General features: G+C 44.3%; 1 protein-coding gene across 1 annotated transcript in view; it reads left to right on the forward strand.

The window, feature by feature from the left end:
- The window catches only part of CEP290 (centrosomal protein 290), a 318,271-nt gene that overhangs the window by 269,802 nt on the left and 31,916 nt on the right, over window positions 1-16,553 (forward strand). The window contains exons 47-48 of the mRNA XM_073620204.1: window positions 841-963; window positions 8,206-8,378. Coding sequence (XP_073476305.1) covers window positions 841-963; window positions 8,206-8,378 — 296 coding nt within the window. The remainder of the gene's footprint in view (window positions 1-840; window positions 964-8,205; window positions 8,379-16,553) is intronic.

The raw sequence follows: 16,553 nt of genomic DNA on the forward strand, positions 1-16,553 counted from the left end.
GCTTTCTCAGCTAAAAGCACACCTTCCTGCCTGCATGCCTGAGCTAAGGGCAGACAGATTCCAGAACATAAACGCTACATGAATCATCTGTTCTTAATTAAGATGGTGGTGGCTAGTAATGCTAAGTGGTGTTTTTCAAGGCGATTTCTCATCAAAATAAAGCAAGGAAACATTGATGGATGGTTGCATTTGCTTTGAATATTACAAACAAATATAATAGTTTCAGTTTGTGATGCTAAGTTCCATTTTAAATTCCATTTTAACATTGCATGCAATATTCAGCTAATGCTAACCTATGCAATTCCAGTCTGGTAAGAGTAATAGCAATATGGGTCAGAACCCGACTGAAACAACCTAGGAGCTGGATGATCTACATCAATCACCCATTTATGCTTAGCCCAAAAATTTCCCTCCCTACCCTGACAATTGTTCCGCGTGTATATTAAAAGGGAGAGAACTTAACAACTAATATAGACACATACTATTTGCTTGCTCATGAGAGAACCAGCTATTCTCTGCATTGGACAACGGCTTGTTGTGTAAATAATAAAAGATCCTCGGATATTGCTAGTCGGACATTCTGCTGACATATCAGCATAAGATCCAGGCTGGGGGATAAAGCTTAATTTTTAATGCAGCATTGAATTACCTCCAACTATGATTTATGTGCAGCCTTTAAAACATTTATTTTACAGCTATCCTACAAGATTGCCATGTACACATATAACACACATAACACACATTGCACTGATACAGCTCTGTGTTTTGTTTTAAGATCAATCACTGCTGTGTTTTTGTATAAGATCATTCCCTATTGTGTGTCTTTTTTTTCACACCTAGTCTGAACTTGAAAAGCTGCAGCTGCATGTGGGTGGACAGCTAAGTATGAGATATGAAGCAAAGACGAAAGGCATTGAAAAAGTAATTGTGGAAAATGAGAGACTTCGTAAGGAACTGAAAACGGTAAGAATACAATATCCATGATCTGAACCATTTTAAAATTGTATCCGTTATGTATGATTAAGTCATTTGGATAATTTCTAGTGTAAACAGCTCATTGTTGCATGTAAGCTAATTTTGCAGGTGTGTTTGGCTTTTTAATTAGACTTGCATACGTCACTTTACTACTGAATCACTAAAACAATTTTTCACTTGTGTTGAAAGCAAATACTCAAATCATCTATTTTTTGTTTATTTTTAGCTGAACTGTTACCTGACTGTTCCTTCTAATGATCTATTTTGCAGCTAGCAAGCTCATTGCCTTATATTTGTGCCTTTATATTCTCCTGTCTCAAAAACATCTGATCAGTTGGCCCTATTTTTATGAGTAGAAAATAAAGGGGTTGTTCTTGGTCAGGCAATAGCTTTAGTTTTTCTAGTGTAGTTTGGGGAATGATTGTTAAAACATTACAGCTTTAGGTGGGTTAAATGCATTGTTCAAGTATATCCCAGACTTCATTTCTCCCTCTAGTGCATGGCCCAGCATTATTTTATTCTTTTGTTTTGTCCCTGTAGCAAAAAGCCGTTTTTATTTCTTCTATGACTTTATCACCAGGCTTGTAAAATTCATACAGGGGAACTGCTGGTAGCTTAGTTCCTAATGAAGTAGGCACTACCCCCAGAACAAGAGCCCATTAACCACTTGAGCCCCGGACCATTATGCTGCCTAAGGACCAGAGGTCTTTTTCCAATTTGGCACTGCGTCGCTTTAACTGCTAATTGCGCGGTCATGCAATGCTGTACCCAAACGAAATTTGCGTCCTTTTCTTCCCACAAATAGAGCTTTCTTTTGATGGTATTTGATCACCTCTGCAGTTTTTATTTTTTGCGCTATAAACGGAAAAAGACCGAAAATTTTGAAAAAAAATGATATTTTCTACTTTTTGTTATAAAAAAAATCCAATAAACTAAATTTTAGTCATACATTTAGGCCAAAATGTATTCGGCCACATGTCTTTGGTAAAAAAAATGTCAATAAGCATATATTTATTGGTTTGCGCAAAAGTTATAGCGTCTACAAACTAGGGTACATTTTCTGTAATTTACACAGCTTTTAGTTTATGACTGCCTATGTCATTTCTTGAGGTGCTAAAATGGCAGGGCAGTACAAAACCCCCCCAAATGACCCCATTTTGGAAAGTAGACACTCCAAGGAAATTGCTGAGAGGCATGTTGAACCCATTGAATATTTATTTTTTTTGTCCCAAGTGATTGAATAATGACAAAAAAAAAAAAAAAATATTTACAAAAAGTTGTCACTAAATGATATATTGCTCACACAGGCCATGGGCCTATGTGGAATTGCACCCCAAAATACATTCAGCTGCTTCTCCTGAGTATGGGGATACCACATGTGTGGGACTTTTTTTTTTAGCCGCGTACGGGGCCCCGAAAACCAAGCACCGCCTTCAGGATTTCTAAGGGTGTAAATTTTTGATTTCACTCTTTACCGCCTATCACAGTTTCGGAGGCCATGGAATGCCCAGGTGGCACAAAACCCCCCCAAATGACCCCATTTTGGAAAGTAGACACCCCAAGCTATTTGCTGAGAGGCATATTGAGTCCATGGAATATTTTATATTTTGACACAAGTTGCGGGAAAGTGACACTTTTTTTTTTTTGCACAAAGTTGTCACTAAATGATATATTGCTCACACAGGCCATTGGCATATGTGGAATTGCACCCCAAAATACATTTAGCTGCTTCTCCTGAGTATGGGGATACCACATGTGTGGGACTTTTTGGGAGCCTAGCCGCGTACGGGGCCCCGAAAACCAAGCACCGCCTTCAGGATTTCTAAGGGTGAAAATTTTTGATTTCACTCTTCACTGCCTATCACAGTTTCGGAGGCCATGGAATGCCCAGGTGGCACAATACCCCCCCAAATGACCCCATTTTGGAAAGTAGACACCCCAAGCTATTTGCTGAGAGGCATGGTGAGTATTTTGCAGCTCTCATTTGTTTTTGAAAATGAAGAAAGACAAGAAAAAACTTTTTTTTTTTTCTTTTTTCAATTTTCAAAACTTTGTGACAAAAAGTGAGGTCTGCAAAATACTCACTATACCTCTCAGCAAATAGCTTGGGGTGTCTACTTTCCAAAATGGGGTCATTTGGGGGGGTTTTGAACTGTCCTGGCATTTTATGCACAACATTTAGAAGCTTATGTCACACATCACTCACTCTTCTAACCACTTGAAGACAAAGCCCTTTCTGACACTTTTTGTTTACATGAAAAAGTTTTTTTTTTTTGCAAAAAAATTACTTTGAACCCCCAAACATTATATATTTTTTTAAAGCAAATGCCCTACAGATTAAAATGGTGGGTGTTTCATTTTTTTTTTCACACAGTATTTGCGCAGCGATTTTTCAAACGCATTTTTTGGGGAAAAAACACACTTTTTTAAATTTTAATGCACTAAAACACACTATATTGCCCAAATGTTTGATGAAATAAAAAAGATGATCTTAGGCCGAGTACATGGATACCAAACATGACATGCTTTAAAATTGCGCACAAACGTGCAGTGGCAACAAAATAAATACATTTTTAAAAGCCTTTAAAAGCCTTTACAGGTTACCACTTTAGATTTACAGAGGAGGTCTACTGCAAAAATTACTGCCCTCAATCTGACCTTCGCGGCGATACCTCACATGCATGGTGCAATTGCTGTTTACGTTTGACGACAGACCGCCGCTTGCGTTCGCCTTAGCGCGAGAGCAGGGGGCGACAGGGGTGCTTTTTTTTTTTCTTTTTTTTTTCTTTATTATTTTTTTGCTTTTTTATCTTATTTTTAAACTGTTCCTTTCATTTTTTTTTTTTTAATCATTTTTATTGTTATCTCGGGGAATGTAAATATCCCCTATGATAGCAATAGGTAGTGACAGGTACTCTTTTTTGAAAAAATTGGGGTCTATTAGACCCTAGATCTCTCCTCTGCCCTCAAAGCATCTGATGACACCAAGATCGGTGTGATAAAATGCTTCCCCAATTTCCCAATGGCGCTATTTACATCTGGCGAAATCTAAGTCATAAAATGCTCGTAGCTTCCGGTTTCTTAGGCCATAGAGATGTTTGGAGCCACTCTGGTCTCTGATCAGCTCTATGGTCAGCTGGCTGAATCACCGGCTGCATTCTCAGGTTCCCCGTTGAGACAGGAGAGCCAGAGAAAAACACGGAAGACGGTGGGGGGGGGGCATTCCCTCCCACGGCTTGTAAAAGCAGTCTAGAGGCTAATTAGCCGCTAGGATTGCTTTTACATGAAAGCCGACCGCTGGCTGAAAAGAATGATACCAAGATGATACCTTAACCTGCAGGCATCATTCTGGTATAACCATTCAAAGTTGTGAATGGCGTACCTGAAGACAATAAAATGGTTAACAATAAAGCACAGTAAACGGTAAAGTATAAAAAATTGCATACCTGAAAAACAAACATGATAAAACATAATAACAATAAAACATTGCAGAATAGAATACAGTAAAAAAGAGCAGAACAAGAGAGAGAGAATAGAGAGAGAGAGAGAACAATAAAACGACAACTATTTTTTTTTATTTTATATATTTTTTTTTTTTTTTTACACTTTTTTTGTAACTAACTTTTATAACTGTAACCGGTTCCAGGTTCGGGTCTCTCAAAATGCGATGGCATCTTGGGAGACCCTGTGAAAGTGTGCCTAGTCTGTGCAATGCTGTACCCTACGCTAATACTCAACTAATGAATGGTAGCGTTCAAAACATTCACCAATGCAAAGACCAGGATTGTCAGGACAGGAGGGACAATAATAGCGGGTGTCATGCCTATATCCACGCTTGCTGCAGACACGACATCTTTTTTGGGGGTTCGTTGGGTAGGGGTACTCGGGAGGACATAAAAATGCCTCTCATGCAGCCGACTGCATTTGGTTGGGGATGTGAATGGGGGGAAGTACGGGCGCTGCAGAAGTGGTGGGTTCCCAATTAGGATTGGCGAATGCAGCAGGAAGGGCACTATGGGCACGACGGGCCTGTGTTTGTCTTCTTGGTGGCAGCAGGACACTACTTGTGCTTGCCACCTCACCAGCTTGAACTGCACTTATGGGACTCGCCACGTCACCAAGTGTTACTGCAGTGCTGGTTTGACTACGACCGGGGTGTACTAGGCCGCTGGCGCTTGCCAATTCAATAAAAAGCTACCAAAAAACTGTTAGCGATCGCAGGGATCAGGCCTGACTCTGCGAACGCTGCAGTTATGCATTTAGTGTTTTGTAAGTGACAGTGATCGATCGATACTGTACTTGGGTGGGCTGGGCCGGGCGGAGGGGCAAAATGCAGGTGCTAGCAGGTATCTGGGCTGATCCCGCTAACACTGCGTTTTTGGGAACCCTAAACTGCTGGGGACGCTAGTATAGATCTGATCGGATCAGATATTGATCCGTTCAGATACTATACCACTAAGGGAGGTGCGTGGGTGTTAGCGGTACTGGCGCTAATCTGACGCTGCTTGGGGCTGGTGCTTGCCAGTTCACCAAAATACTACCAAAAAAACTGTTAGTGATCGCAGGGATCAGGCCTGACTCTGCGAACGCTGCAGTTATGCATTTTGTGTTTTGTAAGTGACAGTGATCGATCGATACTGCACTTGGGTGGGCTGGGCTGGGCGGAGGGGCAAAACGCAGGTGCTAGCAGGTATCTGGGCTGATCCCGCTAACACTGCATTTTTGGGAACCCTAAACTGCTGGGGACGCTAGTATAGATCTGATCGGATCAGATATTGATCCGATCAGATACTATACCACTAAGGGAGGCGTATGCTGCGTGCGTGGGTGTTAGCGGTACTGGCGCTAATCTGACGCTGCCTGGGGCGACGCATATCACCGCCGGGCGATCAGGGGGCTAAACCTTTATTCGGTAATAAACGGCGGGTGCCCTCACACTAAAAAAAATAAACAAACTAACCAGCGTCACCCGTAACACTTATACAGTGATCAGTGGTGAAAGGGTTAACTAGGGGGCCATCAAGGGGTTAAAACATTTATTCGGTAGTATATGGGGGTCCCTGTCGCTATAAAACGCTGATGGCGAACCTAAATATTTAGGTCCCTAACTAGCGTCACCAGCGACACTAATACAGCGATCAGAAAAATGATCGCTTAGCAACACTGGTGACAGGGGGTGATCAAGGGGTTAAAACTTTATTAGGGGGGGTTAGGGGGGTATCCTAGACCTAAAGGGGGGTAATACTAACTGTCCCAACACTGTAACTGTCACAAACTGACACCATGCAGTAATCAGAAAAAAAAAAAAAACTGCTGGTGTCAGTTTGTGACAGGGGGGGGGGGGGTGATCGGGGGGGGATCGGGGTGTTTTGTGTGCCTGGCATGTTCTACTGTGTTGTGTAGTGTTGGTGCACTCACATACCTGTCTTCTCTCCTCGGGCCGGAACGGAAATTACCGAGCCGAGGAGAGATGACATCATTTCCTTTGCTGCTGTTTAGCATACAGCAGCAAAGGAATGATGTGATTGGCCGGCGGCGATCGCGAGGGGGGGGCCACGAACGGATGGCCTCCCCCTCATCTCCGATCGCCGTGGGACCAGAAACGACCGCCTCGGGCACCGGGGGGGGGTCCGATCGGACCCCCCACCCGCGGAAGGCAAATCACGTATATATACGTGATTTTGCCTGTCCGTGCCACCTTACCGACGTAAATCGGCGTGAGGCGGTCGTCAAGTGGTTAATTACACAAAGTGTGTGGACATGTTTTTGAAAGTGAAGGCAGCAACATTGTTTTGCTGGAAAGGAAATCAGTATGTGCTCCTTGATTTGTAGACAGTTCTCTGTTTCTGGTGGTGTGGGGGGTGGGGGTTGACTACTTGGGGTTTTGCTGCCACCTTTAGGTGAATGCACACTAACCAAAAAAAGGCAGTAATCCCCACCCTGGCATAAACATTCCCTGCTCAGCTAAGCCTCCGTTATTGACTAGTCTCCTTAGGTGATGAATGCCTAGGCTTAATCCCCCTAATTCCCGGCTTGTTCCTAACAGCCGAACCCCACATACAGAGCAAGGAAGGCTGGTAATGTCTGCCAATCGGCATTCTATCCTGTGGGCAACCATCTCTGGGGTACAGAGTATGTGACCTCACTGGTAGGTGCTATACAGGTCCAGAGTAGTGATCTCCTTCCCAAGGGGAGTCGAGTCCCTTAAGCCAAGTTGGGGCATGCCCACCATGATGGGTGTTTGACGAGTCTTCCCAGGAGGAATCGCGGGGTCCAGGGCTATCTCAGGCACAGAAGATCACAGTGAGCTTCCTGGCAGGTCTAGTGTGCCTTAACCCTAAGTTACTGCTGTCAGACTCCTCTTCCCCTAAGGTCACTGGTTTTGGGTACTGGCAGCTGCCAAAAAATCCCAAGTTTTTCCTAATGTACCCTAACAAGAGGTGATATACACAGTTTGGGCTCGTCCAAAGAAGGTGTTTTGGCCCTTGAAGCACTTTGCGCCACAGTAGCCCATGGATGGGGAATTCTACAAGAAATTGGGTTCTCTGGCAGTGGAGGGTAAGGTTTCTCCAATCCTGGTTAAAGTCAATTTACTAAGGAGTGTCAGTGCTATTCCGTTCTACCAGGTAGATGTTTATGCTTCTGTGGATGCCAGCCTTGGGTGAAAGGTCTTTTATGTAGCTTTGTATTGAGTTTCGCCCTGATTAAGAAATTAGGATTTTTGGTTTACCTGCAAAATCCCTTTCTTAGAGACAGTACAGAGATCTGTCCCCTCTTTTTTGTGTTTTTCATTTCTGGATAAAAAAAACTGAGGCTTAGCTGAGCTGAGAACGGGATTATGTCAGGGCAGGGATCCCTGCCTTTTTTTTTTTTTTTTTGCCAGTGTCAATTCCTGTGATGGTGGCAGCATAACCCCAAGTAGTTATGTATATGGAAGCCGTTCCTTCAGAGCCCGTGCCGTGACCGGCCGCTCACGTGCGCGCGGGAGAGACGTAATCGCGGCTCCGGCCAATCATAGCGCCAGAGCCCGCAAACCTGGAAGTAACTCTGGGAAAGATTTTTTTTTTGTGCGGGCGGCACTGCAGGGCTTCTTTCTGAGGTAAGTATTTCATAATGAGCTAGTATGCGATGCATACTAGCTCATTATGCCTTTGCAAGGTTTTTTTTTTTTTTTTCGGAGGTTTACAACCTCTTTAACTTGTCATGTTGTCTGAACATCTTTTTGCAAAGGAAAAAGAAACATCAGAGAAGCTGCGGATAGCAAAAAGAAATTTAGAAGTGATCAATGAAAAACTGACTACAAACCTAGAAGAATTGAAAAATAAATTGAGTTTGGCTGAAAGCAGAGGGCCTCAACTTGAAGGAGCAGATGGGAAGGCCTGGAAATCGGTTGTTGTAAGCAAGTATGTTCTTTTTTATTTTATTTTGTGGATTATCTTCTGTTTAAGAAATGTTTAAATAACAAACTTTGGGGGCCTAAAATAAAATACTGTAGAAGCATTTGCTATTGAGTGCTAGATAAAAAATAATCTGGATATTTATGCACAAATTATATGCATATACAAGAGCAATATCCAGTAATCCCCAGTTTTTTTGTTCATTTCCTCCCATAGCCTTATGCCGCGTACACACGAGCGGACTTTCTATCCTACTTGGTCCGGCACACTTTCCGACGGACTTTGTCCGCCAGGTGCGCCGGACTTTAAAACGGACGGACTTGCCCACACACGCCGGGACTTTCCGGCGGGCTAAGTCCGCCCGTCTTTCCGATGGACTTTCGCCGGAGTTCCGGCGGACTTTCAGAATGAACGGACTTGCCCACACACGGACAAGTCCGTTCATTTTGAACGTGACTCAGGTGCGACGGGACTAGAAAAGGATGTCAATCTTGCCGCTTTTATCGGCGAGATTGACACCTTACTAGCCCCGTCGCGGGGCATACCAGGCCCTTAGGTCTGGTATGGATTATAAAGGGGAACCCCGCTACGCCGAAAAAACGGCGTGGGGTCCCCCTAAAATCCATACCAGACCCCGATCTGAGCACGCAGCCTGGCCGGTCAGGAAAGGGGGTGGGGACGAGCGAGCGCCCCCCCCCCCCTGAACCGTACCAGGCCGCATGCCCTCAACATGGGGGTGGGTGCTTTGGGGGAGGGGGGCGCCCTGCGCGCCCCCCCCCCCCAAAGCACCTTGTCCCCATGTTGATGAGGACAAGGGCCTCTTCCCGACAACCCTGGCCGTTGGTTGTCGGGGTCTGCGGGCGGGGGGCTTATCGGAATCTGGGAGCCCCCTTTAATAAGGGGGCCCCCAGATCCCGGCCCCCCACCCTATGTAAATGAGTATGGGGTACATGGTACCCCTACCCATTTACCTAGGAAAAAAGTGTAAGTAATAAAACACACTACACAGGTTTTTAAAATATTTTATTAAACAGCTCCGGGGGGGGGGATCTTCCTCCGGCTTCGGGGGTCTTCTTCCGGCTTCGGGGGTCCCTCCGCTTCATCTTCTCCCGGCGTCCGGTTGGTTCTTCTCCGCTCTCTTCTCCCGGTGTTCCTGTTCTTCGGCCGGCTCCTCTGCTGTCTTCAAGTAGCTCTCTTGCCAGCAGAGGTCCGGACTTCTGGGCTTCTGGGCTTCTGGGCTTCTCTTCCCCAGATGTTGACACGACGCTCTCTCCTGCTGGACTGCTCTCCGAGGGCTGCGTTGTGACTTATATAGGTGGAGACCCCGCCCCCTTTTGATGTCACAGTCCCTGGGCATGCTGGGACTGTGACGTTTTAGGGGGCGTGGTCACTGGGTGATGTTGACCACGCCCCCTAAAACGTCACAGTCCCAGCATGCCCAGGGACTGTGACATCAAAAGGGGGCGGGGTCTCCACCTATATAAGTCACAACGCAGCCCTCGGAGAGCAGTCCAGCAGGAGAGAGCGTCGTGTCAACATCTGGGGAAGAGAAGCCCAGAAGCCCAGAAGTCCGGACCTCTGCTGGCAAGAGAGCTACTTGAAGACAGCAGAGGAGCCGGCCGAAGAACAGGAACACCGGGAGAAGAGAGCGGAGAAGAACCAACCGGACGCCGGGAGAAGATGAAGCGGAGGGACCCCCGAAGCCGGAAGAAGACCCCCGAAGCCGGAGGAAGATCCCCCCCCCCCCGGAGCTGTTTAATAAAATATTTTAAAAACCTGTGTAGTGTGTTTTATTACTTACACTTTTTTCCTAGGTAAATGGGTAGGGGTACCATGTACCCCATACTCATTTACATAGGGTGGGGGGCCGGGATCTGGGGGCCCCCTTATTAAAGGGGGCTCCCAGATTCCGATAAGCCCCCGCCCGCAGACCCCGACAACCAACGGCCAGGGTTGTCGGGAAGAGGCCCTTGTCCTCATCAACATGGGGACAAGGTGCTTTGGGGGGGGGGGGCGCAGGGCGCCCCCCTCCCCCAAAGCACCCACCCCCATGTTGAGGGCATGCGGCCTGGTACGGTTCAGGAGGGGGGGGGGGCGCTCGCTCGTCCCCACCCCCTTTCCTGACCGGCCAGGCTGCGTGCTCGGATCGGGGTCTGGTATGGATTTTAGGGGGACCCCACGCCGTTTTTTCGGCGTAGCGGGGTTCCCCTTTATAATCCATACCAGACCTAAGGGCCTGGTATGCCCCGTGCTCGCCGCAATAGGAAAATGTGTTTTTCCTATTGCAGCGAGCGTGAGATGCAATACCCTGCCCTCGTGTTGTATCTGGTCCGTCGGACCAGCCTACACACGAGCGGGCTTTCCGTCGGACCAGCACACACACGAGCGGACTTTCCGCCCGAAACTGAGTCCGGCGGAAAGATTTAGAACTTTCTTCAAATCTAGGTCCGGCGGGCTTTTGGGAAAAAGTCCGCCGGAAAAGTCCGCCGGTGCCTACACACGGGCGGATTGTCCGGCACACTCTGGTCCGCCGGACCAAGTATGCCGGAAAGTCCGACCGTGTGTACGCGGCATTATACTTTGTGAACAGAAAGGAACTAAACAGAGTTAAAGATTCTTTTAGCTTGTTTGTATCTTATCTTAGAATAACTAATTCCTCTGTTGTGATACTAAATACTGTATACCAAAAAGTAAAGATTTATATCCAGGTCAATACATCTTGGTGGATTCTTTAAAACATCTCTAAATCATAAGAGTTCTTCAGTCTGGTTAGATAGAATTGGTTAGATAATGTGTTTTTTAAACTACAGGCTTCTTTCAGCATAGGTAAAAGCGATACAATGCTTCACATATGAAAAGGAGGCTAGAGCTCCACCTTCTGAATGGATAGAAAACTATGTAATTTTAATATGCAATATTTAATATTTACCCAGCTACAAAAAAAAAAAAACAGGTGACCGTTTGACTTTTCTGCCTGGTGGATTTATTTGTTGTCACCCTCTGGGATGTCACCTTCCTGTCATTACCTGTACAAGCAGGGTTGAGTTTGAAAACTAAAAATCCCACTGCATCCAACCTCCTATTGCATGTCTCTTCTTCTGAATGCAGATGCCGTCAATGACTTCTTACCTCTTTCTGTATATGAAAACCTCTTCATATTCTCAAGTTGCTCCATTGTATTCCTAGCTGCTGTAATTACATTTGATATGCAAATCAAGCTCAGATCATCAGATTTTATAAAATATATCACTGTTTATGAAGCAAAGGCAGAATTTTAAACAATGAATTGCGAGACTACAGCACATTTAATGTGCTTAGCTCCTTCAGTTGTTAATGTTAGCATGCTGAATGGCAGTAAATTAAATTATACACTGCATAAAGAGCATAAACACATTTACAAAGATGGGAAAAAGCATATACTGGCCAGTGCATTCAGCAAAGAGATGGTTTTAATTCAGATTAATGGAAAACCTGTGCTTTAGCTAGGCTCTCAAAAGTTACAAAGCCATTGCACATCAAGTACCATGCAGTGTCTGATCCTTCAACCATCAACTTGCCAACATTGTTGGATAGTGGGGGATTTAGGGTTTGCCAAGCTCAATGCAAAAAAAAAAAAAAATACACAAAGTCTGTACTTATAGGGTTTTTAGGGGCTGCAATAACAGATTGGGGTGATGTTCACAAAGTAAGAGCAGGTATTCCAATGCCTTTGTTAATTTAGAAAGTTTGCCAATGGTCTAGGTTTGTGTTTAGCGTGTTTGTACATGTTTTCTTTATTATAGTCTAGACTAAAAAAATAACATTTAACAATAATTTTTTTGCAAGGAAAATATTGATATTTTGCTTTCTTCTATGGGAATCTACTTGTCTCTTCATGTTTTGCTCCATTTGCTTTTTTGTCACGAAGCTAAAAATAATCCAGTTGCTTACAGCACAGACAGCTCAGTATGAGTTTTCAATCAAAGAAAACAGTGCCTCAGATGTTCGGCTTCGTTAGCTAACCCAGTGCTTTGGGAATCCTTTATTAGTGTTAATGTTCAATTATACACTGCTCAAAAAAATTAAGGGAACACTTTTTAATCAGAGTATAGGATCAAGTCAATTAAACTCCTTGGATATTGATCTGGTCAGTTAAGTAGCAGGGGTTGTTAATCAGTTTCAGTTGCTTTGGTGTTAATGAAATTAACAACAGGTGTACTAGATGGGCAAAAATGAGACGACCTCCAAAACCAGAATGAATTTACAGGTGGAGGCCACGGACATTTTTTTTCCCTACTCATCTCTTCTGACTATTCTTCACTAGTTTTGCATTTGGCTAGGGTCAGTGTCATTATTGGTAACATGAGGTGATACCTGGACCCTATAGAGGTTGCACAGGCAGTCCAACTTCTCCAGGATAGCACATCAATACATGCCATTGCCAGAAGGTTTGTTGTGTCTCCCAGCACAGTCTCAAGAGAATGGAGGAGATTCCAGGAGACTGGCAGTTACTCTAGGAGAGCTGGACAGGGTCGTAAAAAGTCCTTAACCCATCAGAAGCACTGGTATCTGCTCATTTGTTCAAGGAGAACAGGATGAGCACTGCCAGAGCCCTACAAACTGACATCCAGCAGGCCACTGGTGTGAATATCTCTGACCAGACAATCAGAAACAGACTTCATGAGGGTGGCCTGAGGGCCCGACGTCCTCTAGTGGGCCTGTTGTCCTCTAGTGGGCCCTGTGCTCACTGCCCAGCACCGTGGAGCTCAATTGGCATTTGCTATTGCACACCAAAATTGGCAGGTCCACTCCTGGCGCCCTGTGCTTCTCACAGGTGAGAGCAGGTTCACCCTGAGCACATGTGACAGATGTGAAAGGGTCTGGAGAAGCCATGGAGAACGTTATGCTGCCTGTAACATCATTCAGCATGACCGGTTTGGTGGTGACCTAAATCCAATAGAACACCTCTAGACATTATGTTTTGGTCCATCCGACGCTGTCAAGTTGCACCTCAGTCTGTTAAGGAGCACAGTGGTGCCCTGGTCCAGATCTGGGAGGAAATACCCCAGGACACCATCCATCGTCTCATTAAGAGCATGTCCTGATGTTGTCAGGCATGCATACAAGCACATGGGGGCCATACAAACTACTGAGTACCATTTTGAGTTGCTGCAATGAAATTTTAGCACACTGGACTAGCCTGATGCATAATTTTTCACTTTGATTTCCGGGGTGTCTTTGAATTCAGCCCTCTGTAGGTTGATAATTTTCATTTCCATCTAATGATGTGGCATCCTTTCGTTCCTAACACATAACCCAGTCCATGTCAGTATAGATATCCAGCATGATATTTTTCCCCATTGAGATCTGATGTGTTTTCAAAGTGTTCTTTTAATTTTTTTGAGCAGTGTACTATAAGAAGTAGATCAGGGAAGTCAGGCTGCATCAAAAAAGTGGTGAACATATGCTGAATAGCTTGCTGTTGTTTTTATATTGAACTTCTTCCCACCCAAGCCAGTTCTGACATTTCTCTCCTACATGTAAAAATTATTATTATTTGCTAGACAATTACACAGAACCCCCAAACATTATATATATTTTAGGCAGAGGCCCTAGAGAATAAAATGGTGGTTGTTGCAATTTCTATTTTACACTGTATTTAAGCAGTAATTTTTTCAAACACAATTTTTTGGGAGAAAATACACTTTAAAGAATTGTAATGCAAAAAAAAAAATTATATTATATAGATATATATATATCCCAATTGCTGGTAAAATATAAAAGATGATGTTATGCCGCGTAAATAGATACCGAACATGTCACGCTTTAAAATTGCACACGCTCGTGGAATGGCGCCAAACTACGGTACTTTAAAATCTCCGTAGGTAATGCTTAACATTTTTTTACAGGTTACAGTTACGAAGGAGGCCGAGTGTTTGAATTTTTGTTCTCGCTATAATGTTCGCAGTGATACTTCACATGTGTGGTACAAACACCATTTAGATATGTGGCCTGTGTATGCGTTCACCACTGCGCGTGAACATGGGGGAAGGGGGGGTGCTTTAAAAAATGTTTTATTATTATTTTTTTTTATTTTTACACTCTACCTTTAATTTATTTTTGATCGTGGATGTTTCTATCACAAGAAATGTAAACATCCCTTGTGACAGAAATAGAGATAAAAAAAAAACATTGATCTCTGCTTTCCAGAAAAAAATGGCAGTGTTTACTTCTGCCAGAACCAGAAGTGACGTCATTATGTCATTTCTGGCCCTCCAAGACCATTGAGATGGCTGTGGGCCATGCGGTCCATGGCCAGCTCTAACAACACAGTGGTACTGCTGGATTGGATACTGGGCTCCCCAATCGCACAGAAGAGCCCGGAGAGGCCCTTGTGGGTGGCGGGAGGGGGCAAAGTCCCCCCCTGCTGCCTGTAAAAAGCAATCCAGTGGCTAATTAGTTGCTAGGATGGCTTTTACATTACAGGGAATCGCTGGCTGCATAAAAACGTACCGGGATGCAGTATTGTAGTTATGATAAGGCACTGGGTGTGTCAGACCTCTGTGCGAGAGCAGCGTTTTTTACATGTAGGCACCAGATGGCCATGTTTTCAGTTGGAACTGTTTTGAGAAAAAAAATAAAGGGAGCTATTCCTCACCCTTCATTTCTCAGTTTTCATGCAGCCTGACTTAGTTTGGTCTATTTTTTTTAAAAAAGTTTAGTTGGGCTTTACATGTTTATTTGCAAGGCTGGGTTCACACTGGTATGACACGTCTGTTGTACGACTGTCGATCCTACTTTACCCTGCAACATCGGTCCTACATCAGTCCTACTTCAGTCTTACTTCCATCCAACTTGAATGAACAGGATACAATTTTGCTCCGACTTTGAGATAATCCGACTTGTCCATTGACCAATCAAAACCATCCCTGCTGCTGTAATCACCATGTCGGATGTCACAAGTTGGATGGTTAGGACGAGGATCCGACTTTGAGCCGACTTAAATGATATTAAATGGGCTGGAAATGGACCAAAGTAGTGCAGGAACCTTTTCCAAAGTCGGACAGACTTGTGTCGGACCAGTTAAGACGGTTCTCATAGGGAACCGTTGATTTGTACATGTCATGCTACATGTGCTCCCAAAGTCAGAGCGGATGTCGCACCAGTGTGAACCTGGTCTAGGGCCTAAAACAAAGGATGTATGTGTGTGTGTTATATAAATAAAAAATGCTTACTTCTTCATCCATTGAAGTACAAATTAATTCAGATACTGCTGGATTATACAGCTTCTTACATAGGAATTGGACACTGGCAAACAAAAGAAAAAATAAAGCCTAGTCCAGGATAACACCTTTTCTTCAGCTTTTCTGCTGAGAAATATCTTAACAATGTTTACTCTCAGTCTACCTCAGCCCCCATCAACACTGTTGTGGGCTTGTTTTTTTGAGCAGTCTAACACATCTGCCCCTTTGGTCCAGGTAGTCCCTGGCGTGACCACTCATCCTTCCCATCAAGTGAATGGTAAGGATTCTTCTCCCCATATCAGGGGTTTCTCTGGAGAATCATTATCTCTAGGACTGGTCTTTAGATGGTGGTTCAGGTGGTTCTTTCTAGCTCCTTAACCCCATCCCTTGATGCTTAGGTTGACCAGTTTCTCGCTTGGATCAGGATTTGGTGCACCTTTCTGTGTGGAGTCATTCCCCTTTTCTTTCTTGGTGTTGAGCCATTAAGCTCATGTCCTCTCTATGGTCGTGTTGGCCCCTATTCAGTACGGGGTTTGGCCTCATTCGGTATCAGATTCGGGCATAGGTCCTTAAAGTGGATGTAAACCCAAATTTTTTTTTTTAGATCATACTGTAGAGTATAAGATTTGAGCCCAGTCTTGCCACACAGAGTTAATCCATCTCTGAGCAATCCTCTTTTATTTTTCAGTGAGAAAAATCTTGACAAACTGAGAAAAACTTTGTCAAATCCTCCCCCTTGCTCTAAGTGACAGGTGATTTACATCTCGTGCATTAGCCTAAGACACATGCATTATTTTTTAGTTCCCACCCCCACTCCTTTCTTCAGCAGCTCTGCAAAGATTGGCTATTCCACACCTCAGCATGATTTGGCATGCTGAAGTCATGTGGTTACTTTCCTGTCTTTTCACTGGATGTTAGAGATCATAGCAGAAGTTCAGCAAAAGTTCAGTGTTAGAAA

The sequence above is a fragment of the Aquarana catesbeiana genome, linkage group LG03 (assembly GCF_042186555.1).
Source record: "Aquarana catesbeiana isolate 2022-GZ linkage group LG03, ASM4218655v1, whole genome shotgun sequence".
NCBI lineage: Eukaryota > Metazoa > Chordata > Amphibia > Anura > Ranidae > Aquarana > Aquarana catesbeiana.